Here is a 26680-nt window from a genome sequence, read left to right as displayed (position 1 = left end):
AGCCACAGAGAGCAAGGTTTCCTAGGTAACAGAGGAAGCCAAGCTTTCCGCCCGCCATTGCCAGGCCTAAGCCTCCACTCAAGCTACAAAGTTTCAATTATAGAAGGTAAACAAATTCAAACAAATGGCGGCAGAATGGAGCTTGAGAGAGCAGGCCAGGGTTGCCGCCGGCAACAAGGGAAGCAAAGCTTTCTGCACACCCTGGCCGGGCCCACCTGCTTAAGGCAACAAAGTTTCAATTATAACCCCAACACAAATGGCTGCTGGCCTGAGGGAGCCCCAGGCTTGGCTCCGCTCCAGGCTACAAAGTTTCAATTGTAGAAGGAAAATAAATTCCAGATACCAGGGCCTCCGCTTGCGTTGCCAGGGGGCGTGGCCCGCCTGCAAACCACCACAGGCCCCTTGCTCAGGCCGCCCCACACCCCAAGGGAACCCCCACCTGATCCGGGAGGCCCTTCAGGGCAAACCAGCTGGCCCCCACCCCTGTACCAGGCCTCTATCCTATCTAATAAAAGAGTAATATGCAGATTGATCATCACTGCAACACACAATATAGCTGCCCCCATGTGGTCAAAGATCCTGCCCCCATGTGGACACAAGATGGCCACCACAAGATGGCCAGCAGGAGAGGGCAGTTGGGAGGCACCCGGCCTGCAAGGGAGGGCAGTTGAGAAGGACCAGGCCTGCAAGGGAGGGCAGTTGGAGGTGATCAACCCTGCAGGAGAGGGCAGTTAGGGGTGACCAGGCTGGCAGAGGAGGAAAGTTGGGGGCAAACAGGCTGGCAGCAGAGTGGTTAGGGGGTGATCAGGCTGGCAGGCAGAAGTGGTTAGGGGCAATCAGGAAGGCAGGCAGGCAAGCAGTTGGGAGCCAGCAGTCCTGGATTGTGAGAGGGATGTCCGACTGCCCGTTTAGACCCGATCCTGGATCGGGCCTAAACGGGCAGTCGGACATCCCTTGAGGGTTCCCAGATTGGAGAGGGTACAGGCTGGGCTGAGGGACAACCCCCCTTTGTGCACGAATTTCTTGCACCGGGGCTCTAGTAAATTATATAATTGTCTAACCACTATGCTGGACACCTAAAACTTAACAAAAAAATATTGAGCCCTAGCTGGTTTGGCTCAGTGGATAGAGCATGGGCCTGCAGAGTGAAGGGTCCTGGGTTTGATTTCCGGTCAAGGGCACATGCCCAGATTGTGGGCTTGATCCCCAATGTGGGGTGTGCAGGAAGCAGCCAATCAATGATTCTCTCTCATCATTGATGTTTCTATCTCTCCCTCTCCTTTCCTCTCTGAAATCAATAAAAATATATTAAGATGTATATAAATAGAGAGAGAATGTTAACCGTAATTGGAAAAGAAAAAAGAGAAATAGAACTGTACCTTGGGCCTCCAGTTTCTTTAGGAGGCGGTTGTCTGTCTTATTCAATAGCTCAGTGATTTTGACCTTGGGTGGCCGACCTCGGCCCCGTTTCACCTTGGGAACTTCCTTGGTCTTGGCATTCTCAGTGTTTCGAGGTCGGCCCCGTTTCCCAGTAATTGCCTGAATCCTAGATGGGATCTCCTCTGCTGACAGCTGTATCCACCGCAAGCCCTAAGATAATGAGGAACACTGTTACAATGGGAGGGAGTCAGTGCAAGACTCCTGGAGCTGTGAACCATTCAATGCCCCGGAACCCTCCAATCCCCACAGAAAGAAAGCTGCAGCTCATCTACCAACCCTTTCTCAGGGACAAAAGTATATTTAACCCTTGTGCCTGTACCTCTGGTGTGTCTCTCTCTTCAAAGAAATCTCCAACAGGCATACGGGGACTGAAGCTGAAGTGCTCACGGCGGACACTGTGTACCACGTTGCGGTTCAGGTACTAGAAGGAAGAGATAAAGTGGCATTAATGCCCGGCCAGTGTGGCTCAGTGGTTGAACGTCAACCTATGAACCAGGAGGTCACGATTCGATTCCCAGTCAGGGCACATGCTGGGTTGCAGGCTTGATTCCCAGTGTGGGGCTTGCAGGAGGCAGCCGATCAATGATTCTCTCTCAACATTGATGTTTCTATCTCTCTCTATCCCTCTCTGAAAGCAATAAAAATATAGCTAAAAAAAACAAGTAATGAAACAAACAAACAAAAAAAGGCATTAATGAAGTCATAACCCTACCAAAATTTTTGGCCAGCAATAGCATAAGAACAGTCCCCAAAGCAGACAATGGCAGCCTGTTGCCAATGGACCCAAGAAAGGAATCCATATTCCCTTAAAAGCCCATGAAAGCTACATTACCTTGATCACTTCTGGGAACTGTTTCATCCTCTTCCCACAGGGACCATAATACCAGGTCTCCCCCTGCCATCTGTGGCTGCCCTTCTTGATTCGCACCTCTCTCCGCCACCTGCCAGAGAAGCACACGGGCCCTGCCGCCAGGTCACACCCCTATCCACTCTCAAGCCACCCAGGAGTCAAGCCCACTGAGCAATGATCCTCCCCACTTCTCTCTCACTAGAACTGCATGTAGATGCAAACGCAGCCTGATACAAGCTTGGCTAGATGGCAGGCCTGAGTGCTACAAAGCCCTCAGGGCCTCAGGGGAAAGTAACAGGCCAACCTGCACAAGCCCAGAAAGGCCTCCGCTCCTCCTTTTACAAAGCCAGTGATACGAGCAGCCAGAAACCCCCATCACTGATGCCATTCAGGTAAATGACTGGGTTTCCAATAGAGAGGATAAAGACCTAAGAGAATAAAGGCAGAAACGACAGAGGATGGGGGAGGAAAGAGGAAGAGTAAACTCACTGCTGACTCCATGAAATGACTCCGAAGGCCATGGTTTAGTAAAGAACTCTGTGTTCTGAGCGATAGATTATTCTAAGCCTAAGCCTTATCTTTCTCTCAAAACTTTAAGCAGAACTAAGACTTGGTGACGAGTAGCCTAGAGGGGTAGGGGTGGGGAAGATCAGGAAGGCACTGATTCTTACAAGGCCCTTGGTGTCAAATGACTTGTTCATTTTGGTCACGTACTGTTCTTGCCCTTACCTCTCTGAAGAACATTTAAAAAAGAAGCCAATTCATTGGGACTAAGCCACACACCATTCACTGCTAGCCATTCTCTAAGCATATAGGACAAGTCAGCTAATTTGAATATCTGAGCCCTAGGGTCACCACCTGGGTTTGGAAATGATAGTAACTGTAGCCCTCTGAATAAAAACTGAGTGGCCATAAGATGAGGAAAGAACAAGTGAGGGGAGGCAGACCCTGAGAGAGGAAGGAAAGCCTAGGAACCTGATGAGAAACATTATCATTGTAGATAACTGTACTTTAATCCACTCTTGTCTAGCCCATTCCTCCCCATCTCAGATGAGGAGCTCCCTTCTCCTCTTCCTAGAGTCATTCATTAAATTTGTCAAAGTCAACACATGTAGCAAACTAGAGCATTTACCCATGTTGGAGGGGAAGACGAACTTCTTCTGGGGTAGCAATTCTTCTCCTTAGAACATCACCTTGGGAGAAAAATAGGGGATACTGAAATAAGAATTCAGCAAAATAATGGAACAACAGGATAGTAGGGAAGGGCTAAACACCCCATGAACAGAAACTTTTCCTGGAACCAGCTAGGGATGGAACAGAATCTGGACACTCACCACCAGCAGAAGTAGTTACTCCTTCTCCAGGGACCTCTTCCAAGTCAGCAGTGGTTTCAGGGAAGCTGCTCACGTCCTTATTTGCTGGGGAGGCTGTTGGGAAGACAGCTGCAGGGGAAGCCTCGGTGGATGCTTTCGGGGAGGTCACTGGTGAGGCCGGCAGGGAAACTTCTGAGGAGATTGGTGGGAAGGCTGGTGAGGAAGCTGGAGAGACTGTTGGGAAGGCTGCTGGGGAGATTTCCGGGGAGGCTGCTGGGGAGACTTCTGGAGAGATATCTGGGGAGGCTGTTGGACAAACTGCCAAGGAGATTGCTGGGGAGGCTGTTGCTGAGACTGCTGGTGAGGTTGTTGGATGTAGCTGAATAGTGGATGAACGGTCAGGGGCTGGCTGGGTCAGAGGTGGTGGGAAGTCTGAAGCCGCCTGAGTCTCCATTTCTTGTTCTGCATCACTACCATTATTCAGGTCAAAGCCGTTATCTAGAATCCAAAGGGACAGGACGGGTAAAGGAAAAATGGTGTCATATAAAACAATAAAATCTACTCAGTCAAACCTGGACTAAGATAAACAGGGCTACTTCAAGGGCTTGTCCTGAGAGTTGGTAAAAGAGAATTAGCCTCTGGCTGTCCTCCCCATTCATGAAGTTTAAAGGGCAAAGCTGCCCGCTGCTGTCACTGTGAAGAATTACCTTTTACCTGGAGCCAGTAAAGCCTCTGGCCTCCTTTTTCCTGCAAACTCCAAAGCTCACACGTCCTTTTGGGCACAGGGCAGAGTGAGAGTGGAGAAGCCTGTGCCTTTTCAATTCCCACCACACACTATCCCACAGCCCCTCAGCTCCCAGCAAGATGCTTTCACAGACGTCCCACCCCTAAGGCCCTAACTATGGAACAACAGTGTCCTCTCAGTTTTTCCCAGGTCAAGGACTTTCTTTGTCCTACCTGTCCTCACTTACCTTGCAGGACAGACTCCCCAAGGACGGGTGGAGAGGTGGGGCTGTCAAAAATAGAGGCTGAAGTTTGACTGTCATCTGCCAGGAGACTGAAGGCAGTGGCATTATTGAGGGAAGGACAATCAAGGGCAGAGATCACAGGGCTGTCCTCAAGAGGCAGCTTGTCCTCTGCATCCATCAGCTCCGTATCGTCTATACCATAGAGTCCTCCACTTACTGGCTCTTCAGGGAGCGAAAAAATCAGAAAGCAATATTTAAGAAATACTTGTCTGAATATATCTAATTCTAGTCCCCACAGTGTAAAGGTTCTTTCTAATAATAAATTCGGGAAATTTTATAGTCCTCTTTTATGAAAGAGTAGTCACCAGGCTATAGGGATCATAAAAGCTTGAAGTGGAAATGAAGGGAAAAGCACAGGCCCTATAACAACCCACAGACCAATGCAAAAAATTCTAGCATCTATCACAAAATAAGCCTTTCTTGTGTTTCAGTGGGGCAAAAGGTAATTGTTCACTGGCAAATGTCTTTCTACTTAGTAGGAACCCGAACAGCCCAACTGTGTGGTAATAAGTCTCTATCCAGTGAATTATTAAAGCCCAGGGCTCATGGCCAAAAGGAACATTGGGAGAGAACCTGGGAAATGAACCAATTCAGCTCAGAGTGCAGTTGGCCCAGTCAGGCTCGTGGCATGAGACTGTGGTCTGCCACAGGAGTATCTGGAGGTCTCAATGCCCCAGATTCCCAAACCCTTTCCCTGGTTTACTAGCTATTCCAGGTGACAGAAGCTGGCTATCCTTCTGCATGGTTAAGTTGAAGGGAACCAGCCTCCAAGCCTACCTGGTGCCAGGGTGTTAAAGGGCTCCAGAGAGACTTCACTGAGGATTGGAGTGTCTTCCAGTTGATCAGGAAGATGTGAAGGATCATCTAAGCAGCTCACTGTGGGGTCAGGGACCAAGACTGAGACTTCTTGGTGTAATGATTCCACAGAAGGGATGGAGCCATTGTAGCCACACATCTTCAATTCTAGGAAATACCAGAAAAGAGCAAAAGGAAAAATAGTGCTTTCACCTGGTTCCTTTAGCCATATCAAGCAGTCAATCTTCACTAGAGGGATATTCATTCTTTCAACATTGATAGGTGCGAGTTCTATGTCAGATACCTTTCATATCAAGATATTCTCAGTAAGCAGAATACTTACTGAGTACTATTAAAATCCTATAGCAGGAATGGGGTCTGAGATAAAACTCCCATCATGTTGGCAGCTATTTCCCCCATTCAGTGGAAACAGGTGATTTCATAGGGTGCTCAACCTTATTCTTGGAATAAATAGCAAACTAAGCATTTATCTATTTAGAGGGCAAAGTTGAGAGGGAAGATCACATGTATCAATGCCAACAATAAAAAAGAAGGAAACTGTGAGCAGACAAGCAATGGTATGCTCTACCTGCTTCCTTCCCTCCTTTCAAGTACCAATCACTACTAGGGCTCAGGCCACTTTAGCAGCCAGTCTAGCCCGGCCATAGTCAAGTCAAATTGACCTCAATGCTCCCTGCTAATGCCCCAACCCCTTCCTATATTTTGGAAGAAGCTCTGATACAGTGTCTGTTGGGGCTGTTTCAGGCTCGCCCACCTGCCCTCTTCAGGCCAGCAGCTCTGCATGAGCTTGAAATAATTTGCACTCCCACTCACGAGCTGGTGCTGCTGCCACAAAAACACCAGCCACTTGGCTCTGCTAACCACCAACATGCAAATCAGCCTCCACTGCAGAGAGCTGGAAAGACAAGTTTTCCTCACCTCAAAAAGCCACTGCCCCCCCATAACCCCATTTTCCTATTCCCAACCAAGCTCCCAGGCCCACAGTTATACCTGGCTGCTCTTCTTCCAGCTCCAGGCTGCCTACCAAGCCAGTGCCATTCTCTGCCACAACTGAAGTCAGCTCCTTTTCTGCCTCCTCATCAGGATGAATACCACTGCCTACCTCCTGGGAGGGCGCAAAAGTCTGGATGCTGGAGCCCAACATGGGAGAAGTCTGTGGGGAGGTGAAAAAACTAGGGGGTCCATTGGGCATCACCTCAAAATTCTGGTCAGGAAAGGAATCATACAGTTCCTGTGAGTCGAAGTTAAGCCCCATGGGACTCTGGGTACCGTTGGCCCAGAACTCTTGGCTCCCAGCCCGAAGGTTAGTGTTGTGACTTGGGGATGAAGGCTGTCGGTTGCCTCCAAGAATACCATTGAGTGGGTATTGTCCCCCCGAGAACTGGGAGAGAAGGGGTGGGTCCTTGAGGTTGCTGCCAGGATTGGCGGGTTGGTACTGTGAGTAGTTCCAGAGACAGTCGTAGGCCACGTTGGGGTGATGGAGGTGTGAGGTGCTGGAGGAGTGGGGAGCAGAGTTCAAAATCCCTGAAGTAGTAGTGTGAGATACAGTAGATAAGCCATTAACATTCACATCCCCATTCAAACCTGGCAGAAAAGGGGGGAAAAGGGTCAGTTACAGATACGTGTTCAAGTAACTCTACCAACTCTAACCAAAAGAATAACACTGACTAGAAAAAGGGAAGGTGAAGGGGAGGGGATTCCCCCTCTGCTGTATTTATATCTTTTTGGTCTCCAGGGAACACCCAACACAGATGCTCCTGTATATAAGCTTAGCAACTGCTGCTGAGGCTACTGAGTAGGGGGCTGGGGAGCTCTCCTGGTCTACCACAGGAGTGAACAGCCGAGAGCTGGCTGCTACTGACGCTCAGGCTTTTTATTTTGTTTAAATGAAGCTATTTGCAGATTCCCTACAGTGACTTGCATTCTTTCCCATCCTCACTCCCTAGAGGAATTCTCCCCTGGAGTGGCATGACTGAATTCTCCTGGCCCCTCCTTTCCCCAGTGCCTATTTGGCCCCACAGTGGGACCAGAAGGGACAGCCTTCACCTCACTGGCACATGCAGATCCAGCACTTTGAGCTGGGCTAAGAATAGAATTTGCAGTCACCACAGCAGCAAGATCCCAGCTCAGAAGACTTGGATTGGCCCCTCCCCGTAGGTACTAGGGTGGAGTGGAGGGGGATCTCTGCATGACCAGTACTGCAAATTTCAATTCTCAACTAATGGCAACCTCTACACTCAATCAAATAAAAAGGAACCAAGATGTAAGGAAGCTGGGGCAAAGGGGGTCCTCCAAGTGAAATAAAGGAACTTCTATCTACCTGCAACCTTATGGAGGGTAGGGGGGACGGGTGGGAAGTATACACCCGTGGTAGTATTTTTTTGCTGTAAGGAAGAAGTGAAGCATTGGGCTTCTCTCTGCTTCCAAGCATAAAGTACCTGAAACCCAGGCAAGATTATAGAGAGGTACTTGGCAGAGCCATGGTTCAGAGCAAATGATAAGCCAAATCCAGGAAAAGGCCTGATCCTGGCTATAACAAGTCCAGCTGGAATTAGATGTTTCTCTCTGGGGAACTAGATAAGTAAGCATTAAAACTCTCCCTGTCCCTATCTTCCATCCTCAAGGACAAGAGGTGGCACAAGCATTCTGCCCTCTTTTCTGTGGCACAAATTAAAAGGGAAACACATACCAACCTTCAACCCCACCCTTACCCCCCACCCCATCCTCAGGGTGGCTTCTCCAACCTCTAAATATAGCTTCTCAGAGAGTGGACCCCTTACCTCTCTCATGGGTCCCACCTGATTATCAGAAGCCTTAGCCACCTCACCACTCTCTGGCATAGCCAGGGAACAAGGAAGAGCAGGCTAAGATGAAAAAGCCAGTATCTTTTTCAATCCCTTCCAACCTTTAGTCAAGACTAAAAGTATTGCTTCCATTACCCCCTAGAACTTGTCCTTAGAAGCTTGATTTCCCTCCAGCAGCTGGAGTTCTAAGGATTCCCTCCCTCCCTCCCTCCCCCCCTGGCACAGAGCTGAGGTAGCCAGCCCAGAGGGGATCCAAATCTTGTCCCATTAACCTGTTCCAAAGGAACGATGCCCATTCCCATTCCAGGCCATGTGGCCCTCACACTCACTTTTCCCTTGCTGGGGGAAGTTCATGGGAGACCCGTTAGTGTAGAGGCCCTCCCCTGAGGAGGGGGAGGGTTTCAGTCCTGAGGCAGCAGGTGCAGGGGGAAGGCCAGTAAAGTTAAAATGGTCGTTGGCCTCCATTTCTGTAGGAGGGGAGAGAGAGGGGGGAAAATACTGGTGGTTAAACAAAGTTATGTCACTTGGAATTCTCTAAAGGGATTGCCATCCTTACTTCTATCTACTTACCCTTCTCCTACCTAAGTACTAGTGGGAAGGTAGAGACTGAAGATAAAAGAGGAAGAAACATACTCCTAACCTGGACATTGACCATACAGAAATAGTCTTTTTAAGTTGGCCTTGTAGAGACAAAAAGAGTTAGTGAGGAAAACAAAGACACAAGCCTGCAGGGGTCTTCCCCCTGTGTTAGCCCTACCCTTTTTAAAATATATACATTTTTTATTGATTTCAGAGAGGAAGGGAGGGGGAGAGAAAGAAACATCAATGATGAGAGAATCACCAATCAGCTGCCTCCAGCATGTCCCCCCAACTGGGGATGGAGCCCACAAACCCAGCATGTGCCCTGACTGGGAACTGAACGGTGACCTCCAGTTCATAGGTCAATGCTCAAGCACTGAGCCACACTGGCCAGGCTAGCCCTACCCTCTTCAGTCCCAGTCCAAGTTACCCTTCTATGTTAGATTTTAGCCCCCTATTGTAACATTTAACATTCTCCATCCTTTTGGGTTTTTTCCCTTCAAAGCAAGGCCAGAGTCCCACAGGTTCTCAAAGCCATCTTTTTTTTTTTTTTTTAGTATATTTTTAAAATTGATTTCAGAGAGAGAAAAGGAGAGGGAGAGATAGAAACATTAATGATGAGAATCATTGATCCGCTGCCTCCTGCACACCCCATACTGGGGATCAAGTCTGCAACCTGGGCATGCCCTGACTAGAAATCAAACCCCCTGACCTCCTGGTTCATGGGTTGATGCTCAATCACTGAGCCATGCCAGCCTGGCTCAAAGCCACCTTTTTTATAGGAGGCCACAGAAATGGGGGTATTGGCTGAAAGGTATATTTAATATATATTCTTTGTGCTGTTATTATTACAGTCTAGTTAAACAGTTTTTTAATGTTTTTGTTTTTTTATTGATTTCAGAGAGGAACGGAGATGGGGAGATAGAAACATCAATGATGAGAGAGAATCATTGACTGGCTGGCTGCCTCCTGCACACCCCCTACAAGGGATCTAGCCTGAAACCCAGGCATGTGCCCTGAATGGGAATCGAACCATGACCTCCTGGTTCATAGGTCAACACTCAACCACTGAGCCATACCAGTTGGGCTCAAGTTAAACAATTTCCACGTTATCCTATCCAGAGTCCTAGATATCTGAAGAAGATGATATTGTTACCTTAGTAAAGGGATTTGAAAAGGAGAATACATTTCAGGAAAGGTGATCATAATGGCAAAATTCAAATCATCCAGCAACACTTCTTTTTTTCCATGGGAAGTACCATGCTCTCCAAGAATTCAGCCCAGAAAAGTGTCAGAGGTTAAATAAGAGGGTGTCTCAAGGAATATTACTGTTATATCTACTATGGTTCATAACCTTCCAGTTTTGTGGCTTACATGTAAAAGGATACAGCTAGATATTCATATTTGTAAAGTACAGTGGCGCATTGGGAGGCAGTAGTTAAAAAAGAGGACATTTATTTCAGAAGTCCTAGAAATGCTAGTAGTTTTCATTCTCTCCTGAATATGAGATATGCTACTAGTGAAGCCCTTGATCAGAATAAATCTTTCTTTGATAGAGCAAAGAGAAGAGAAAGATAGGAAGCAGAAGCCAGAATTATTGGTAGTCTGACAAGACAGATACTTATGATGTACTAGTAGTACATTCTAATTTGATATGTGAGACATGATCTGTCTTGATACTGAAAAAGTAGTTCCTTGGGTTACTATGGTTTTGTTTTTTTTTAATGGCAGAAGAATTCAGGTAGAAAAATTTATCAAACTCCTAAGATGAGGCAATAAGATGATCTAGGTGATGTTTTTAAATAACCTTTTTTATAATGAACCCGAAGTGGAAAGGGGCAGAAAAGAGCGGATTAATGGGGGGGAAAGGAGACATCTGTAATACTTTCAACAATAAAGACAAATAAAAAGGAAAAACACAGAAGCAAAACTTAAAAAAAAAAAAAAGAATTGGCTAAGAGTATATATGACTACTGCCCAAGGTTTGCAAGAGTTATATTCCTGAATATGCTAGATGATGCAAATTAGACACCATTTGGTAATATGTGAATTTAACATAATTCTGAGCATGAAATATTAACCTTGTATAGAATATGACATGATAGCTATAAGGTTTTCCAGGCAAAATACCATAATTAGCTCTACTTTCATCAATTTTAACTACAATTTTTTAAAATACTGATTTTAGAGAGAGAAGAATGGAGGAGAAATAGAAACATTGATGAGAAACATCGATCAGCTGCCTCCTGCATGCCCCTACTAGGGATCAAGCCAGAAACCTAGGGATCAAACCCTGATCTCCTAGTTCATGGATCGACACTCAACCACTGAGCCACACTGGCTGGGCTTAACTGAAATTTTAAAAAATAAAAGCAATTTGTATTTTGTTGATTTAAGGGGGAAACGTTTTTTAGGATTGACTTATTTCCCAAATTCACTCTAAAATAAGCAGCAGCAAAGCCCTAGCTGGTTTGGCTCAGTGGATAGAGTCGGCCTGCAGACTGAGGGGTCCCCGATTCAATTACTGGCCAGGGCACAGGCCCAGGTTACAGGCTGGATCCCCAGTAGGGGGTGTGCAGGAGGCAGATGATCAATGATTCTATCTCATCATTGATGTTTACCTCTCCCTTCCTCTCTCTGAAATCAATAAAAATATATTAAAAAAAGAAAGAGTCTTAGCTGATTTGGCTTAGTGGATAGAGTGTGGGCCTGGGAACTGTAGGGTCTCAGGTTCATTTCCAGTCAAGGGCACATGTCCAGTTTGCTGGCTTGATCCCTGGTAGGGAATGTGCAGGAGGTGGCCAATCAATGATTCTCTCTCATCATTGATGTTTCTATCTCTCTCTCTCCTTCTCCCTTCCTCACTGAAGTCAATATAAATATATTAAAAGAAAGAAAAAAAGGAAGGAAGGAAGAAAAAAGAAAAGAAAGGGAAAGAGAGAAAAAAGAAAGGGAAGGGGAAGGGGAAGGGGAAGAGGAGAGGAAAGGAAAAAACTGGGTCTCTATAAAGAAAGGCCTTAGGATCCCCCAGGATTTCCCTATAGTTAAAGGCCACTCCTCCGTAGTAAGGGATCTGAAAAAGAAACATCATGAGATTAATGATCCCTTTGAAATGAAAGACAGCAAGAAGCAAAGTTCACTCCCTAATTCTCTAGGCCACAAAGCTTACATCACAGACCAAAGAGGACATTTATTTCAGAAGTCCTAGAAATGCTATGTCTGGAGAGCCAATCTCATCTGACCCCCACCATTCCCCTCCCCCAGTTTTATGCACAGCCACACACACCCTTGGTGTGTTTCTGTGACACACACACCTTCTTTCCTATGTGCACTGGACTATATCCTCCCACTCAAAGATCAGCCACATTTCATTTTTCCATTTTCTTTTTGAATCCATGAAGAAACTAGTGAGTGACCTTCTCCTCTCTGCTACTCTGGGAGAGCACAGCATTTCCTGTCTCATAAATTATATACTAATAAGAATACATGGATGGCTCACAGATCAGATAAGTAAATGAAATGGGAAGTTATCTAGTGTCTGAGGTCTGTTTCCCCACTAGCCTCTACTGAAGGGTCATCAGGACCACATTCACTTCATTTACAAGAGGCCTCCTAGAAACAAAATATCGTTGTGCTGTGCAGTGAGATCCGCACAACACAGTGGGCTCTAGGTTCAAATCTCAGCTCTACTACTACTACTAACTGTGTGACCTTGGACAAATCACTTAATGTTACTAAGCATCAATTGCATCATAAGTAAGAACTTTAGTACTCATCTCCAGAGCTTGTAAAGTTTGAGAAAATCTATATAAAGGACCTAGCACACTGTCACCCAGGAAGTACTCAATAAATGTTAGCTGTTATTATTAGACAAAAAGAGTAAAAAGATAATCATGGCCCTAGCTGGCTTGGCTCAGTGGATAGAGCAGTGGCCTACAGACTGAAGGGTCCCAGGTTTGATTCCAGTCAAGGGCACATGCCTGGGTTGAGGACTCCATCCCTAGTGGGGTGCGTGCAGGAGGCAGCTGATCGATGATTTCCTCTCATCATTGAAGTTTCTATATCTCTCTCCCTCTCACTTCCTCTCTGATATCAATAAAAAAATATATATAATCATGGCCAAAAGGTCAAAATATAATTTATATATGTAAAAAGTCAGCAACCGGAACGTCATAACAACCAGAACGACCAGTTGCTATCACGCCCACTGCGGCCAGAGAACCGGCCCAATCTGGGGGGTGGGGCCAGCCGGCCAACCTCCTGCAGCCCCTCCACCTGCCTGGCCCCACCCCAGATTGGCCCCCTTACCCCGATCAGGGGCAGGGCCAACTGACCAACCACCTGTGGCCCTTCCCCACAGCAAGCTCTGCCCCTGATAGGCCCCCACACTACGATCAGAGGGATCAGGGGCAGGGCCGCAGGCCAACCATCCATGGTCCCTCCCCTAGGCCACTGGCCCCCCATAGGCCCACCCCTCACAGCCCCTCTCCACGGCCAGCCCCGCCCCAAATCGGCCCCACCCCACCCCAATTGGGGGCAGGGCCCATTGGCCAATCACCTGTGGCCCCTCCCCCCAGCCAGCCCACCTCCTACCTCCCGACAGGCCTAGCCCAGATCCACCCCAATTGGGGCTGGGCCAGCTGGACCCCACCCATGCACGAATTCGTGCACTGGGCCTCTAGTATAAATATAATTTAAACCATTACCCAGCCAGACTTCCCTATAAGCAACTTGACACTTGATTTCAGATGTCACTTAAATATGGGATCACAGTATGGGAATGCAAAGAAAATGTGGACAGCTCCTTTCAGCAATAAACTCTGGGTTATTTCATTTTAACCTTCCTACCCAAGATGCTTTTTACAATAAAACCTGAAAATAAATTATGCCTTCCTATCTAGAACTAGTAAGGGCGTCATCAGTAAAGCAAAGGAGAATGTCTCCCTTTGAACTAATAGGATTTTAGCCAAATGAAAAAAAGAAATTAGTGCCAATCCCCAGAATAGCAGACAGCTCTCATGACCAGGAAGTACAATCAGGCCAGTATCCAGCCCAGTCCCAGTAGTATGTAAATGGATCTCTTAAGAACCTCTAGACTTCATTTATATGAGTTAAGGGATGGTACCCCTTAAGCTTTAAGTAGTCAAGTCCTTGACACATGGCCAAATAGGCTGCTTTTCTCTCAGTTGCAACTGACAAATTACTACTCTGTGGACCTGTGACATGGTTTAAACAGAAAAAAGCTGACAATGCACAAAAGTGTTGAAATAAATATTACAGATTTCAACACTGTTGCAGGTGCCCTGACCAATCCTAACACTCAGACCTCTGAGGCTACCCACAGAAAGGCAAGACACATTACCACCACCCAGCTAGACACTCTGGCAATCCCTAAAGCTCTTTGGTTTGTTCTTCCCATATAGTATACCAAAATTTCACACATAGGTTTCTAATTCTTTTTTTTTAAGGGGTGATTTCAAATGTTTATCTTCACTAAACAGCAAAAGCAAATTTTGCTGTTTAGTAAATAACTCACACCAGTATGTTTTAGCTTTGTAACTGTGAATGTTATGAAGATCATTTCTCAACTAGAGGCCTGGTTCACAACATTTGAGGACTGGAAGAGGGGGTCCCTCAGCCCGTCCTGTGCCCTCTCACTGCCTGGGACCCCTCGAGGGATGTCTGCCTGCTGGGGAGCGGGCCTAAGCCGGCAGGCGGACATCCCCCAAGGGGTCCTTAGCGCTGCTGCGGAGACAGGAGAGGCTCCCGCCACCACCACTGTGCTCACCAGCCATGAGCCTGGCTTCTGGCTGAGCGGTGCTCCCTCAGCTCCTGCATTGTATGCCTGCCCCTGGTGGTCAGTGCGCACCATAGCGACCAATTGTTCTACCGTTCAGTCGATTTGCATATTAGCCTTTTATTATATAGGAGGAAGATTCTACACTTCTCTGGATTCATCCACCATACTCTGATACAGTAGTTTCCAACCAGGGATGATTTTGCCCCGAGGGGACATTTAGTAATGACAAAAGGTATATGTTACTGGCATCTAGTAAGTAGAAACCAGGGGTGCTTCTAATGACCCTGCCAATACACAAGACAGCCCACAACAAAGAATCATCTGGCCCAAGAAACCAATAGAGCCAATGCTGAAAAATCCTGCTCTAATATAAAAGCTGTCCTATTCCCCACTCCTGGGGAAGTTTCAAAAGTTTTCACTAGTCTCATTTCCTGATGCTGCAAATAAGAATGCTTTTACTTTTATATCTAAAAATCCTTCCCTAACCCTAGCCGTTGTGCTCAGTGGATAGTGTTGGCCTGCAAACTGAATGGTCCCAGGTTCAATTCTGGTCAAGGGCACCTGCCTGGGTTGTGGTCTCGATCCCCAGTAGGGGGCGTGCAGGAGGCAGACAATCAATGCTTCTCTCTCATCATTGATGTTTCTATCTCTCTCTCCCTCTCCCTTCCTCTCTCTGAATATCAATAATATAGATATATTTTAAAATAAAACAAAACTCTTCCCTAGCTAAGCTGAGTTAATACTGAGTTAACTGAGTTCCAAGTGCCAAGCCACAAAACTGACATGCCTTCTTCCCCATTCAATAAAGCCCGTTCTGACAGCTCAGGTAAAAAATAGTCCCTTTGCCCTAACCCATTGGTCGGCAAACTCATTAGTCAACAGAGCCAAATATCAACAGTACAACAACCGAAATTTCTTTTGAGAGCCCAATTTTTTAAACTTAAGCTTCTTCTAACGCCACTTCTTCAAAATAGACTCGCCCAGGCCATGGTATTTTGTGGAAGAGCCACACTCAAGGGGCCAAAGAGCCACATGTGGCTCGCGAGCCGCAGTTTGCCGACCATGGCCCTAACCGGTTTGGCTCAGTGGATAGAGCGTCAGCCTGCGGACTCAAGGGTCCCAGGTTTGATTCTGGTCAAGGACATGTACCTTGGTTTCGGGCATATCCCCAATAGGAGGTGTGCAGGAGGCAGCTGATCAATGTTTCTCTCTCGTCGATGTTTCTAACTCTCTATCCCTTTTCCTTCCTCTCTGTAAAAAATCAATATATATTTTTTTAAAAACAGTCCCTTCAAACTCTGACTCAGACTATAGCATGTACTGTATGACGCTCATTCCCTCAAAAAATGTCCTTTCCTTAACCCCCTTTCCAATTCAGGCTAGCAAGGCAGGAGGAAGATGATGAAAGAGGATTATACCAAGGCGGCTACTCCAAGACAACTGCCATGTCCAGGCTGCTCAATAGATCTTTTCTGCCAGCTTACTCATCCAATTAAGGTTGTGATTTTTGCTCCTACTATTCTCATAGAACCAATAAATGCAGCTTCATTCTTCATAAAGATAATAATTTCTAGAGGAAGAAAGGCCCCAAATCCTGACATTTTAGACAGCTGTCCCCTGTAGAAAATAAGGCAAGAAAACAGAAATATTGAGTGTGTGAAAGGCAATAAATTTAAGCTCTAAATTAGTGAAATGTTCTACTTGATTTAACTTAATACTCAAGGCACAGATAAGTTTTTAAATATTTGTTGACTGGATAAAGGAACCATTAACAATCTAGGCTAGGTGTTCTGTCACAGCTCTGTCACTGTCAAAGGACTAGAAATGCCTCTGAAATTGCAGGACACTAAATATCACACTCCACAGGTTGTAACAAGGTTATTTCTCTATTTCAGCTGATTGATTTTAGGAAATTCAGCTCAAACAGTGAAGAACTCTACTTTTCCTACAAGACGATCTTCCCCACTCCTACCCCCTCACTCCAAAACCTGAGCTGAGCATGCAGGTTAGAGTCCATTTGGAAGAGCCCAATCCACCTGTTTCTTAAAAACCCTCCGTTTTTGCTAAGGTTTTATTATCCTTTTAGTCCGTAAAATACCCTCTTATATTTTATAACTAGGAAAACAAAAGATTCAGTAACACAATAGCACAATTCTACTTTTATTGCCAGTGGCTCAATCCAAGGACAAACTCCAAAGCTCTTTAAAGCTTTTTGTTTTGCAGAATTTTATAAATTTCAAAATTATGCAGACTAACAAGCTGGTGAAAAATGGTCCTCCTGACCCATGTGTAACCATGTGGATAAAGTATTACTCTTAGAAATATGAGGTATATGAGGACATCCATATCCCGAGAAACAAATCAGGAAGATTATTTACCCCAGGAAATACCTCAAAAGTTTTATACTTCACTCTATGTCCTAGGACATAAAAACTTTGCATACTGAACACATCTCACACAAGGTCAAACATCACATCAGTTATTGGACTAACTTCCACACTATTTTAACAGTAAAAGAATATAGCAGACCGCTTCAAAAAGGTCAACAGCAGCAGCAAGACAGAGTAATCCTAACAAGCTTTTCTTCTCTCTTGGCAACACCTGATTCCAGAACCACAAGACTGCAAGATGAACCTCACAGGGCATTCTAGATTTCTGACTGGCTCTGAGGTCAGCCCACATAGTTCTATCTATACCTCAATTTTTTCCTTTAGAGAGAGAAAAGGGTGGAGGGGGGAGAGAATGTCAATATTAAGAAATATATTTCTGATAGTAAAATGCATCCATTTTGCAAGAGGGTCATGAAAGGTTTGTTTCATTCAGCTTTCTGATCAATCACCTATCAAATGAACTCAGTATCTACTTTCTCAAAATCAACTTCTATTTCTTTTAGAGTCCAAAGAAAGAAGTGGTCTTTCTCCCTCACTCTTTTAACACCCCCAACAGGGAAAATCAATGTACTATTCTGTCAGGTCCCAATTTAAATAAACAAAGGTTGAAGAAAGGGAACTTAAAGTCAATGTCAAATCAACCCTATCAGAAAGCAACTCAAACCAACCAGTAAGCAGAGAGGCAAGAAAAAGGACAACGACATGGGACTTGTTTTTATTGTTTCAACCCCAACAGCCCCAGTGGAAAAAGCATGATGCTATCTTACTAGTGATGCTGCTATCACATAATCATATGCCTATCTGTTCATATCCTGGACCTTTATTCTAGGAATCTACAATTCAGGTGGGAAGTTTGTGACTGGAAAATAATGAAAAGTTTATTAAATGCCAAGCTTAAGCAGTTTTCAGTCTAGTCCAAATGATCCCAATCAGCACCTCATCTCTCAAAATATAAAATCCTGCGGCCAACTCATCTCTAATCAAACCCAGTGTCTAACAAAGTGGCTGTGGACATAGTACACACAGTCCATCACTATATGCTAGATAGTAGAAATCTCCTGGAGTTATCAAGTGGGAGAAAGAAAATATCTGGACACATGACTCTGCACAAAAACAGAGGAAAAGTTTACCACTCTCCTAAGTCATATGACAGCTAACTCCCCTAATTAGTTGATTCTGCAAAAGGTAAACTTTCCAACACCCTGTCAACTAACAGGCTTCCCACAGAGAATATCCTTGGGCTAGAATCACCAGTGAGGAATAAGCCCACCATCCTCACTCTGCAAATCAGTCTCCATCCCAATACACAAATCCCACTCACAGCTAGATCTTCCTCATTCCCTCCTCTTTTTCTACCTCTCAGAATCTACCCTTCACCTCAGAAGCTCACTTAGTCAGGTGCTCTGCAATACATAAATTATCATACTTAATATATTAAGCAGAATTCCAAAAAGCCACTCCTCTCATTGCCACAAAATATCCCAGGTGCTCCTGGCAGTTCTCTATGCTGAGGGAATTTGCACCACTCGTGCTAAAAGTGTAGCCCTGCTGGTGGATGACTGAGTGTGCTCCTCTATGACCTCCAGCTCAAGGAGAAAAAATCAAAACAGGGAGACAGAGATGCTCTGGAGGAGGTATTGGGATCAGTGGATCAACTGCAGTGACTACTTCCCAGTTGACAAATTAAGTTAAAAAAAAAAAAAAAAAAAGTCGAACGAAAGGACTCTCACACCACATGGTTGGCAGGATCCAAGCTTGCCCAGAAGGCCTCAGAAAATGAAACCAAATCTGATTAAAATGGACATTTCAAAACAAGAGACGCAGCAGCAAACGCACAGCTGCCATTTCCCGGCCACATCCTGCGGGAGGCTTGGGGGAGGGGTAGTTTGTGTACAGATGGAGGTGGAAGCTCCCCCCCCCCCCCATCGCCACCCTCCCCCCTACAAGGATGCAAATCTCTCACTCCAATAAAGCCTACAAAGGATGACTGCTATGGGCATTGCCTTCCCCTGAAAATTGGAAGCACCAGGAAAGAAAGGGGTGATGCGGGATTATCTTTTTCTGCCACGGAAATGGGGATCCCCTGAGTGAGGGATCCCCCTTGGAAAGGAATCCCTCTTTATTCCTCCCTTCGGTCCCTAAGCATAGCTCAAACCCGGATGCTTCAGCATCAGCCCTTTCAACCCCGGTCCTGGAGCGGGGGGTTCTCTCGGGACTCGAGGGCCCCAAGGCAAGCACAGCACCACTCCAGAAAGGCCCTCTTCTGCTGGCCACGCACCCACCCCCGCCCCCTGGGGAGACCCCCCGAGACCCCTGGAGACCCCATCTACCTCCACTCACCGCTGCCACCACGGCCCATCCCAACACACGGGGGTTAATCCGCCTGGGAACCCCCTCACCCACCCTTCGCACCCGGACAAATTCCCACCCCCGCCCGAGGAGGTGGAGCCCCTCCCGGGGATTCCACCCCGAGTTCCCCACAAGAAGTCATTTCCACCAGCCAGGCGGCTTCCCTGCCTCGTCGACGACCGACACCTGGGCTGCCGCCGCCGGGAGCCCCCACCAGCTCTCCCGCCCCACCGCCCCAGGCCGGGTGCTCAGCAGACCCGCCAGGCCCCTTCGCCTCCCAGCCTCTCGGGCAGGGCGACCCCCGCCCGGGGCCGGGTCCTACGGGAAACAGTCGGCGTCAGCTCTCGCCCCAGGCGAGGCTCTAGGCAGCTCCGCAGCCTCCGTCGGCAGAGCGAAGCCGCGGATGAAAGCTGGACGCCCTCCCCTCAGGCCCCCGGCCACAGACCCCACAGACCTGAGGTGGCGGCGTCCAGCCGGACTCGGGGCCTGTCTCTCCCCGGGGGACGGGCGGTTCACATGGCCGCGCTCCGGGCGCCAGAAGGGGAGGGGGCTCTGGGGGAGGGGGGCCTGGGGTCCAGGAGGGGGGGAGGGGGACGCGGCTCAACCGCGGGGCCCCAGCGGAGCCAACATGGCCGGCGGGGGAGGAGTGAGTCGAAGCCGGAGGGGGCGGGGAAGCTGCGGTAGACGGAGAGCCGTCCTCCGCGCCGCCGGGTCCTAGCGCCGGGCGCTGTCTTCCGGATCCGGATCTGGGTCCTAGCGCCGGCGCACTCCCCAGCCTGCCCCGCAGCTCCCCAGTCTACACCGTCTCGTGGTGGCTAGCAGTCCCGCTTCACACTGAACAAGCTGAAAGGCGCGCCATGGTCCCAAGGTTAACCTAAAAGACCACATTTCTTGGACCAAGGCATGCGCCACTTCCCTGTGGGGGGTGGGGTTGAGATCATTTCGTAGGCAGTCATTTCCCAGGCTGGGTAGTGGAAAAGTGGAAGTGTAGAAGCGGAAAGGTTAGTCAGCAAAGTCCAGTCCTGGTAAAGGGGTGGAGAAAGGCAAGAGCCTGCTGCGCCTGCTGCCCACTCACCTCTGTCCTGTGGGGGCAGCCCGGTCCTGCCTGGATCATCACTTTCCCAGCGACATCTGCGGGGCCCTGCGGGTCGGGAAGATTCCTGTGCGTAGGAAAAGGAAGGTCGGCTCTGGAGCCAGACAGGGAAGACCTACCTAAGTTTAGCCTACACCTGGTCAGAGTAGGAGGGGATGGATGATCAGGAAAAGTGACAAGCAATTAAGATGTCCCAAATGTCCACCTATTCTATAACTCCAGTACTTTTTTTTGATAGGGCTATATAACTGTGTGAAACCTAATGAGAAAAGTCTAGCAGAGGACGAGAGTATGGGCTATCATCTAAAATGTCTATTGTAGGGCCCCAGGATGGGGAATAGTGTCCTATAAGATGTTAGAATTTAAAGAATTTCCAGTTCAGCCTTCTCTTGTTTGGCAGATAAATAAATTAAGCGCAGAGAAGATAATCAACTTCTTCAAGGTCAAAGAGATAAAAATGTGACTAGAAACCAGCTTTCCTTTTCTTGCAACTCAACAGGCTTTGCAGGCTTCAATTCAATGCAATTCAGTTCTACAAGCAATTGCCTAAATTGTGCAAAACTGAGGCTGAATATTCTGGAAAAGGAACAGATATTGTGATGATGAAACACTGGCAGGTTGGGGGGTCAACAAATAAGAAGGAGCTCTGAACACTGGGTGGACAGGGCATGGCCAAATACAACAGTCTAGATTGGATTGGATTTCCTTACCCACAGAGGAGTGGGCTGCCCCAGACTCCACTCCCCACTACGGCTCAGAGAGGCTAAGAAGGAAGGGAGCTTCAGCAAAGCCTCAGTATGTGGGGGCCAGAAAGAGAGAAGGCTAAGAGGACTAGGAGGTCCCTCTCCGCCTGAGACAGCAGATTACCAGGGAGAAGCAGCGGACAGGAGGGAACAGAAACCCTCCTCTCTCCCTAAGAAACAGATGTATAGGTCACCTTGGAGAAAAAATAAAGACCCTCCAACAGCCTGCTGACCTCAAGTCCCTGAGTACATAGGGGCCACCCTCAGGGGGGAGAGGTCCTTCCTTCTGAAGAAAGCAAGGATCCAGCGAACTTCTACGGAATGCTCCCCCTCCCCCCAACCCCCAAAATAAAAATAAGTAAAGGCAGGTGAAGAAGAGAGCTCAGGACATGGAACTGGCTTCTTAAAGGGCCAGGGGAGAGACCTGTATTCTTTTTTTCCCTCTTCCCTTACCCAGGGTGGATGAGGGAGAATCTGCCTACCTCCCGCCCCAATCGTAGGGCAGGCCGGTCGGAGACAGGAGGCAGAGGAGGAGCCTGTGCCAGTCAGACGGACGTAGCCACGCCCCTCCCCTCACCACCACACACCCACACACACCCACCCGCTGGCTCCGCTCCGCACCGGAAGAGCCGGTTACTCCTGTGCCCCACTTGACTGCTCCCACCCCTTCCGAGCCCCGGGCCTAGTCTCCAAGACAACCCCTAGCACTATCCCAGCCAGGAGCGATTGGGAAGAGGGGTGTTGGATAGGAGAGGGCCGCCTGAGCTTAGAACCGAAAGTGGGGCAAGATGCATTCTTCCCATCTAGTGCAGAAAGATTACAATCACCTTCCTTCCAGAATAAGACCCCTCCTCATCCCATCTAATCAGAGCTCTTCCTTGCTCTTTGAGAAAGGATGAGGGTAAAATGTCAGTATGCCGAATACCTGGGTGTTTACTTCTTGCCAGAAGACAACCCAGGCAGCAGCTGTGCTTCTCCTCACATCCAGACGACAGAGGGCAGACTGACCCCATATGTCCCCAAACATTCCTCAATCCCATCAGAAGTGGCCAACCACCCACCCCATTTCCCTCTAGGAAGCCACTTAAAAAGGGGAGGGGGTAAATGATCATTTTTCTCAGCAACTTGTGAGAAGGGTACCTAGGGATTACTAGGAACCTCTCTCAAACCAGGCCAGTAGGCGGGTAACTAAATGGGGAGGGAGAAATTAGCACCTGCTCCCCTTTTCTCACCCTCCTGGCGTTCCTGCGGCAGCACCCCCATACTGGGGTCAGTTGCCACCATGTCTGGCTCCACTCTGGAGTCAGATGGCTGGGGCTGGGAGGAAGGAGAGGGAAAGAGAGAAGGGGATTCGTTTGCACCCCTCTACCTTCCTACCTCTCCGCCTCCAGCTACTCCTGGAATTTAATCCCACACACGACTGCGGACCACCCTTTCGTAGGCCCAGCTTACTCCCAGCCCATGGAACAAGACTCAGAAGAGTCAGAAGCAAAGCCAGATTATCTTGTCCTCTCGTTTCTGGAGGGGGTGGTGGTGGTGAAAACATGAAAAGGGGCAGAGTTGGGGGAGCAGCTGGATTTGGAGGTACGGAGAATTCCCCAATGGAGGTAGGTAATTATTAAAGCTCTCCCTTGTCCTCACCGGCTGAATGGTTCATAATGTTGGTCGGGTCTAGTAGGGAGATGGCCCTCAACTCTGCAACCATTTTAACTTGGCCCCCTTCCTCTCCAAGTTACTGCAAAGCAGTCTCCTCTCCCTCTCTATTTTGGGGAGGCTAGATTCTCCTGTAACACAACAAAAGAACTATCACCCTTTCTCTCCAAGTTGGTATATGCCCCCAAAGATTCACGCACAACCCTGTTTCAAACACAGCAACGAGCTTCTCCATGATGTTCTCAGGAGAGGATGAAGAAAGCCCTAATTTCCTTAAGGGGTGGGGACTCTCTTTGCATCTGAATAGAAAAGCCTCGGCTTCCCTCGCCTTTTCCACCACCCCAAAACCCTTAAGAGATTTAGTCCCAGCCCCCCCTTCGCCCCCAGCCCCTCTTCATCCCCCACACCCCCCCACACCCCCCGCCAATTCCCTGACTCTGGGATAGGGAGTGTTCCTAGGCTGGACTGGCCCAAGAAGAGGGCCTTTCCCAGCCTGGGCTGGCTGGCGGGTGCTGAGGTCGGACCCCCAAATTCCAGGAGTGGTGGGGTGGAGTGGCAACTACAGAAAAGCTTTAGATGCGACTTAATTGAACTTGAAGGACCAAGCGGAGCAGGGCCAGAAAGTGACTGCAGTCTACGCCAAACCCCCAACACCCCTTACTACGGAGGCGAGGAGTTGGGGTGGCGGTGATTCCCCTCCCATTGGAGGTTAGGATGGCGTGGGAAAGCGCTGCCTCCAGAGAAGAGGCGGCGAAACCCAGACCGCGGGAGATTTTTCTGGCGAGGAAGGCGCGGGGGAGGGGGAGATCCTGGGTCCAGAACAGGAGGGATGCCCAGGAGAGGCGCGAGAGGCGCGAGAGGCCTCGGGACTCCGGCCGCAGAGGACAGGGGAGAGCTGGGCAAGTAGACAGCGCGGGGAGAGGAAGGGCAGCTCCGGAGGGGGATGGTCAGGTCCCGAGTCCCGGACGTCGGGGATCCCGGGGTGAGGGACCGCAGGGGAGGCCCGACCAGGGACTCCGGGGCCGGACGTGGGTGCCGGGCCTCACCTGGAGCAGGGCCGGGCGGCGGCGGCGGCGGCGGCGCAGGTGGCCGAGCCGGGCGGCGGCGGCGCCTCCTCCCCCAGCCCTGGGCCGGCGGCGGCGGCGGCGGCGGCGGCGGCGGCGCGGGGGGGCGGAGGATAGCACTTAAAGGGGCCGGAGCTACTGGGGGAAGGACGAGCCCTAGGGTAGGGCTGTCGCGAAGAATCCGCTGGGGGAGGGGGAGGCGGGTGGCGTCTCCTAGGGGCCAGAACCAGGAAGCATCCCAGAGGGAGGAAGAGAACAGATCCCAGGAAGAAGAGAGAAACTTCTGCGGTGACGTGGGGAATGGCGGTGGGTCCTAAGAGGAGGACTTGGGAGGGCTCCGCCTGCGCTCCCGGGGCACCGGCACAGATCTGTTCACAAAGCAGGGCGGGGAAGGCGGTGAGAGTCACGACTCCGAGAAGGAATGGGAGAGGCCGGCGGGGGGACTCAGGGCCGATCCTGCTGGGGGTCACGCACAGAGGCCCCGCTCCGGGAACAGGTTCCGTGTTTCGGCTCCCCCAGGCCCCATCTCGATGGCTGTAGGAAGGGCCTGACAGTCTCCTTCCCTCGGCACTGCCCAAGGTTTAAAAGCCCGTGGCATCAGGAAGCCACGAGGGCAAAGACCTCCTAGGTCTTTTAACCACAATCTTGCCTCTTGGTGTTGTCGGTGACTGGAGCCCGGGGAGCCGCCAATAGCAGCCTAGTGAGGCTAATGTGGGGCCGTGAGAATCGGCTTTATTCAGGTTCAGTTCTCCCCCAGCCACCACACCACCCTTGCAGCAACCTCTGGGGCAACAGGAAACAGCTGCTCAGTGCAGCCCCCACCTGGTGACGGGTCAGGGTGGGGGAGGAGAGAAAACAGAAACTTAAAAAGGCCTGGGAGAAAATAGGGGGAGGGAAGACACCTTAAAAACCCTCCAACGCTACCAAAAGTGGGCTTTACTTTTGCGGGGGGAGGCCAGCAGCGAGTACTGTAAAATATTACTTGCATCTCAACAGCTTAAATGGGAAGGAGCAAGGCGGAGGGGGGTGGGGGGTCGGGGGGTGGGGGTGGGCTGAGGTAGGGAAAGCCGCGCGACCTTAGGTACAGAGTCTCAGGCTCTTCCTTGAGCCTGGAGCCTGCCAATGCTCATGAGCCTTTGGTCGGCGGCCTCACCGGCTGAGCTCTGTGCCCCTCTAGTCCCTTTTCTCCTCCTTCACCCCCTAAAAGAGCAAAGGTTAGGCCCCACCCCTGCTGAGTCAGCCAGGGAGGGAGGCAGGCATCCCTCAGGCCTTCCCGGGGGGCTGGTCCTCAAACTTACCCATGTCAGGCAGGCAGGGCTCCAGGGCTGGGACCACCACGCTCCCCACCGTCCTTGATTCCCCCTTCACGTGAAGGCTGGCGATCCTCCCAAACGGAGCTGGGAACTGGCACGAATCGAAAAGCCAATGTATGCTTCCTGCAAACCACAGCCTGAACTGCTGTAGGGTGATGTCCCTGTGTGACAGACTGGGGTGGAGAGGGAGGAGGGAAGGGCGGGGCTTTCTCTGGGTGGAGAGGGAGGAGGCGGCGAGGACAGGGCAGAACCAGGAGAAATATGGAGGGAGGTTAGATCTGTGTTGACTCGCCAGGGCCTTGGTAGGAAAAGAGAGTGGTCAAGGGAGACGGAAATAGTTGCATCTAGTAAGAGGGAGAAGGTTCTTGAAGAATGCTGAGAAATGTGAACGTCTGAGGGGCGGGGGTGGAGGGATACAAATGACCTTTAGAATCACAGTTCCCAGGTCTGCATCTGGGTAACATGGGAAAGCAAAGCAGAAAGGGCTTGCCCATACCCCTGGGCCTCTGAACCAGCTTCTTACCCACTCCAGAGGAAGGCCCTAGTGCCCCCACCTCCATAACTCAGCATTTCCCCAGATCCAGGCTTTTCTGGAAACAAACTACTGGGCACAGGTGGCTCAGGGGCTCCACCTTCCGTCCAAAACATGACACAGAAGAGAGTGGTGCCAAGGACGTCATAAGACAAATGGGAGTAAACTTAGAGGACCCTACCCCACCCCTGGCGCCTCTCCCAAAGCCCCTCCCCAACCTTCAGCCCCCAAGGGCCTCTCAATTGGGATGTTTGCCCCGCCCCTCTGGCCAACTTGAAAGCCTCAGGGGTGGAGCTTATCGATGTAGACTCCTCCTCAGGACTGAAGCTCTGGTTTGTAAACAGTCATTAGCTAAGAACCACATCTCAGCAAATGGCCTTCAAGTTTCAAAATGGTGAGATCAGTTCTTGCAGTCTCCAGTCCTGCCGCCAGAGGGAAGTAGATGGGTCCGGGCCAGGAAACCAGGGGCACCAAATCCGACCTTGCACTAAATAGGCACTTGTTTCAAACTGAAATGCCTGTACTGTTGAGTACTCCTTCTAACCCTGAACCTTTTAGTGGGAAATTATCTAATTCCATTCCAGTTCAGAAGCCCAAGCCTAGGAACTCTGAAAACTCTTCTCCTATAACACACATTCCCCAACTTTAGTAAGGGATCTTTGCAGAGCTATGGATAGGCCTCATGGCATTTTATATCCTGCATAGCCTCGAACAATCACATACAAGTAAAACTTGCCCAAAATATAAATCAGGAAGAACACTTTCTGGGGGAAAAAATGAAGGGCTAGGTATAGTAGAAGCCCTTTTGGGTCAATTTTTATACAGATCAGTATTAACCCTTTGGAACATGCATCACCATTTCCTAAAAATTAAATTCATCTGATTAACCCTTGCCTTTTAGAACAGCAGTTGG

General features: G+C 49.1%; 1 protein-coding gene across 1 annotated transcript in view; it reads right to left on the bottom strand.

The window, feature by feature from the left end:
* The window catches only part of BAZ2A (bromodomain adjacent to zinc finger domain 2A), a 35081-nt gene extending 11130 nt beyond the window's left edge, over nucleotides 1–23951 (bottom strand). Inside the window, exons 1-11 of the mRNA XM_054718953.1 lie at nucleotides 23905–23951; nucleotides 20445–20529; nucleotides 8581–8718; nucleotides 6438–7031; nucleotides 5409–5594; nucleotides 4575–4793; nucleotides 3625–4101; nucleotides 3423–3483; nucleotides 2273–2381; nucleotides 1760–1861; nucleotides 1380–1590 (exon numbers count right to left, since the gene is read on the bottom strand). Coding sequence (XP_054574928.1) covers nucleotides 1380–1590; nucleotides 1760–1861; nucleotides 2273–2381; nucleotides 3423–3483; nucleotides 3625–4101; nucleotides 4575–4793; nucleotides 5409–5594; nucleotides 6438–7031; nucleotides 8581–8716 — 2095 coding nt within the window. The 5' untranslated portion in view covers nucleotides 8717–8718; nucleotides 20445–20529; nucleotides 23905–23951. The remainder of the gene's footprint in view (nucleotides 1–1379; nucleotides 1591–1759; nucleotides 1862–2272; nucleotides 2382–3422; nucleotides 3484–3624; nucleotides 4102–4574; nucleotides 4794–5408; nucleotides 5595–6437; nucleotides 7032–8580; nucleotides 8719–20444; nucleotides 20530–23904) is intronic.
* Nucleotides 23952–26680: the final 2729 nt, after the last annotated feature.

Source organism: Eptesicus fuscus, chromosome 7 (genome assembly GCF_027574615.1).
Source record: "Eptesicus fuscus isolate TK198812 chromosome 7, DD_ASM_mEF_20220401, whole genome shotgun sequence".
Classification (NCBI taxonomy): domain Eukaryota; kingdom Metazoa; phylum Chordata; class Mammalia; order Chiroptera; family Vespertilionidae; genus Eptesicus; species Eptesicus fuscus.
Note: the sequence above shows the minus strand (reverse complement) of the source record. Positions and strands in the feature narration are given on the sequence as shown.